General features: G+C 36.5%; 1 protein-coding gene across 1 annotated transcript; it reads left to right on the top strand.

The window, feature by feature from the left end:
• The first annotated feature begins 244 nt into the window (after positions 1 to 244).
• LOC104885252 (uncharacterized) lies at positions 245 to 1,552 on the top strand. Its single transcript, XM_010669953.3, has one exon. It carries the CDS (start codon positions 245 to 247, stop codon positions 1,550 to 1,552), a length of 1,308 nt encoding a protein of 435 aa, XP_010668255.3.
• The last annotated feature ends 3,196 nt before the right edge of the window (positions 1,553 to 4,748 follow it).

The following is a 4,748-nucleotide window of genomic DNA, read 5'->3' as shown; positions in this document are numbered from 1 at the left end:
TAGTGCAAAGGTTAAAAGCCTTATCTATTCAATAAATTTTAGATACGTTAAATAATGAAGTGTTAAAGAATCTTTTGTTTCCTGTTTAATTATAGTAATTTGTAATCTATAAGATTATGGTTTCACATAGTGACAAGACTTATTTTAAGTAAATCTTTAGTATTATCATGTTGATCCTGTAGAATGAATTTCAACATTAGTGCTATTAACGTGCTTTGCATTGATCTCTATGATATATAGATTAATGGCTAGCGGAATTAAGAATTGGTGGACATTTGCTAGATGGAGTGATGAGTATGAACAAGGAGTCGATGAATACATTGAAAAAACTTTTGCTACTAAGTCACAAGGAGATCAAATATGTTGTCCATGTGAAATTTGTCATTATCGTTACTGGCATCGTAGGAATGTTGTTCGTGATCATATAATATGCAATGGTTTTGTGCCAAGATTAGATAAATTGTTTGAGTTAGGGGAGGACAACAAAAGGGAAAAGGTGACAGTGGACCATAATGTATCATCAAACATGAATGATGACATAGAGGGGTTATTGCATGATACTTTGAGAGAGGGGCCAAATGAAGATGCAAAAAATTTTTTTAAATTAATCGAAGAAGGTCAGCAAGAGTTATACCCCGGCTGTAAAAAGTTTTCTAAACTCTCTTTTACAATTCGCCTGTTTTTGTTAAAGGTTGACTACAAGCTCACCAATGTCGCATTTGGTGCTATATTAGAACTGTTTCGGGAAGTGCTACCCGATGCAAAATTGCCTTCGTCTTTTTATGAAGCCAAAAATTCTTTAAAAGCGTTAGGATTGGACTATTCAAAGATAGATGCATGTCCTAATGACTGTATGTTATACTGGGAGGAGCATGCGGATGCAACCCATTGCCATGTTTGCAAGACTCCTAGGTGGAAATTGAATGATAAAGATGATATGGATGAAGGAAAGACCCATAGGGTTCCAGCTAAAATTCTGAGGTACTTTCCGGTAAAGAAAAGGCTGCAAAAGTTATTTATGTGCCCAGAGACTGCAAGGCACATGACATGGCATGCAAATGGTCGTGAAAAAGATGGCTATTTACAGCATCCAGCGGATGGGCAAGCCTGGAAGGACTTTAACAGGGAGTATCCAAAGTTTGCAGAAGATCCTCGTAATCTTAGGCTAGGTTTAGCCACAGATGGATTCAATCCATTTCACTCTATGAGCATTGTTCATAGTACATGGCCAGTTATTTTGATTAACTATAACTTGCCTCCATGGATGCTCATGAAGCATGAGTTCTTGATGCTGTCATTACTCATTCCCGGCCCTTTATCCCCTGGCAATGACATTGATGTTTATCTACAACCACTAATCAAAGATCTTAAGGATTTGTGGGAGTTTGGACTAGAAACATATGATGCTTCATGTGATAAAAGGTTTGACATGCATGTAGCTTTGATATCCACTATTAGTGACTTTCCAGCTTATGCAATGTTGTCTGGATGGAGCACAAAAGGGGAAATGGCATGCCTAATTGTCATTATGAGACCGAATCTGATTGGTTGAACCACAGTCTAAGCATTACTATCCAGGTTTTCGAAAATTTTTGGACCCGACACATCCATGGCGCCATAATAAGAGGAACTTCAATGGAGAAATTGAGGAAAGACTTCCACCTTCTTGTTTGAAAGGAAACGAGATTGAGGACCTACTTCGTGATTTTCCAAACAGTTTTGGAAAGAAAGGAACGAAAAAGAAGAAAAAGAAGGATGGTGATAATACTCCATGGAAGAAGTTCTCAATACTTTTTAGATTGCCTTACTGGAAGCATTGCACTAATCGCCATAACCTCGATGCGATGCATATAGAAAAAATGTCTTCGATAATCTCATTTGTACATTGCTTGACATACCGGGGAAGACAAAGGATACTTCAAGTGCTCGTTGGGATTTAGTCGACCTCGATATTATGTCAAACCTGCAACCTATAGAATTAGAAGGCGGTAGTGTAGAGATTCCAAGATCACGCTTTTGGATGACACTGGAAAAGAAGCGTTTATTTTGCCAGATCATAAAGAATGCAAAACTACCACAGGGTTATGCTTCTAATATTGCTCGTTGTGTGCAGGTTAATGAGGGTAGAATCACAGGCTATAAGAGCCATGATGCTCATTTTATGATGCATTATTTGCTTCCTATTGCTGTGAAGACAACATTACCAGAAGATGTGGCAACCCCATAATAAGACTTTGTCGGTTTTTCAAAGGCATATGGAGTAAATCTATTGACCCTCGAGATCTTGGTAATCTTCAAACTGAGATAGTTGAAGCTCTTTGTCACCTTGAAGGCATTTTCCCGCCTGCATTTTTTACCGTAATGGTCCATTTACCTGTTCACTTGGTTGAAGAAATTAGGCTTGGTGGTCCTGTTGGAATAAGGTGCATGTATGCAATTGAGAGGTATCTCAAAGAGTTGAAGAATGATGTTCGGAATAAGGCTTGCCCCGAGGGTCAATGGCGGAAGGAAATTGGGCTAAAGAATGTTTGAGGTTTTGTGGTAGATATATAGATCGATCAGACACTCCTTCTACAAGCATTATGGAGCCTAGCATCTTGCGTCCATTCCTTCCTAAAATTGGGCGTCCTACCCGGAAAAGGAAAAGGTCAAAGAAAACCCAATGCGGGTCTATGATTGACAACATCATATTGGCTCAAGCGCATACATATATCTTATTTAATTGTGAATGTAAGAAGTTGAGACATACATTAGGTACGATAACTACACATATCTAATACAATTTTATTTCATTTTTTTAATGCTTTACAGCTTAGTTATAAGTCTGATTTTTATTACAGTGAGCACAAGAATTCTCTCAGTGGTCATAGGAAAAGAAAATGGGATAATGCTCAAAATCATTGCAAGGGCTTTATGGATTGGTTTAAGGAGAAAGTTGCTTTGAAGCTTGAAAAAGGGGAAGTGGTATCAAGCCATGTGAAATGGTTATCAAAAGGGCCTTCTTATGTTGTTAAAAAGTACACTGGGTATTCTGTTAATGGCTATAGGTTCTACTCTATGAAGCTTGACGCCAGTTTAGTTACTCAAAACAGTGGTGTTACCTTGAAAGCTTTGACACCTAGCTTTTCTAGCAGCAGAGATCAAAATCCTACCGTTGGACACGTTGTCTACTATGGTGCATTAGAAGAAATTATTGAGTTGTCTTATCATGGTCAATTTAGTGTTGTCTTGTTCAGGTGTGTTTGGTATCACTCGGAAACGAATGATGAGTTTACTTTAGTTAATAAAAATAAGACCATCTGCAAAGCAGAACCATTTATCTTGGCATCTCAAGCACATCAAGTTTTTTATGTACAAGACTACACCAAGGATGGTTGGTATTATGCTATTCAAAACCTTCCCACAGATCTATCTGATGGTACTAATGTTAAACTACATAGTGTAGTTGCTAGTTATGTTTTTTATTGCATTATATTTCCCTTAAACTTGTTATTTCTATTATATGTATAAATGAAAGAAATAAAGTATTATTTGTATTATTAGACTTATTATTTCTATCATATGTATTACTTGCTAGTTATATTTTACTTATAAACTTATTGTTTGTCTTATATATGCAGATGAAGGGGAGTAAAGCTGAATTTGCAAGACAACAGATTGTGCTATCGAATTATGAAAGACAAAGACTAGCGATATTGAAGCGAAATGCAGAAGCAATGGCAGCAAAAGGTTTAGGGAGTTTGGCAAATAAGATTTATGACAAATCTCAAGAATTTGCCACTTCCCTCAATCCTTTGTCTGCATGGGAAGACAGAGACTTATATTCTGATATGGATGATGATGATGAGTATGTACCAAATATAGAGGGTGATGGTGACGAGGATGGAAGCTGTATTGGAAACAAAAATCAAACCACCAAGGTTAGAACTTCGTACTTGGTTAACTAGACATCATGTAAAACCTTTAATCTCAATAAAACTAGAACTTCTCTATGGTAATTTGGTAATAGAGCTATAGTTCACCAACAAAGAAAAGAGCAAAGCTCTATTTTAAGCTTATACAGAATCTTGATAGCTGAGAATAAGGAACACAGACTAACCTAACAATATAAAGAATAACTTGAATTGTTGTTTGCCCAATTTCAGAAACAGCAGGGTGGTAAAACTGATTGAAATATGGTGGGAGTAAAGAAAGAGTCCATCAAAACCAAAGAAACTGCTTATTTCAGTAAGAAGTACAACACAACACTATTTCTGATAGTATATATGTAAATTCTGATGTAGCCTAGGCAAGTACTCCAGCCATGATCTAGATCTGTGGTTACAGTAAAAGCTCTTCTGCTTCAGTCACACATAAACTTTTAGGCTGCAAATTAGTAACAATAATATTTGGAGATCCATATGTGATCTACATTGTTAGATTGTCTGGATTTTGGATGATATTTGAAAAGGTCTGGAGGAAAGCAGAATGATGATATTTGAAATATGGTGGGAGTAAAGAAAGGTCTGGAGGCTGCAAATTAGTAACAATAATATTTTGGATGATGTTTTTCTTTCAAATTTCATATTTCAAGCTAAAAAAGAGATGGATTTAGAGAGCAAGGCCAGATAATTATTGTGATTTTGCTTTCCCCTTGCGTAGGCTTGCTTTTTTGAAATTAAGCTTGATGCTTCTTTGATACTTTTGTTGTAAACATGCTGAAGCACTTGCAATATAAGCTTATAGGTCTAATTGTTTTATCCAATCAG

This window comes from Beta vulgaris, chromosome 6 (assembly GCF_026745355.1).
Source record: "Beta vulgaris subsp. vulgaris cultivar EL10 chromosome 6, EL10.2, whole genome shotgun sequence".
Lineage (NCBI taxonomy): Eukaryota > Viridiplantae > Streptophyta > Magnoliopsida > Caryophyllales > Amaranthaceae > Beta > Beta vulgaris.
This window is presented reverse-complemented; position numbering and strand designations above follow the sequence as displayed.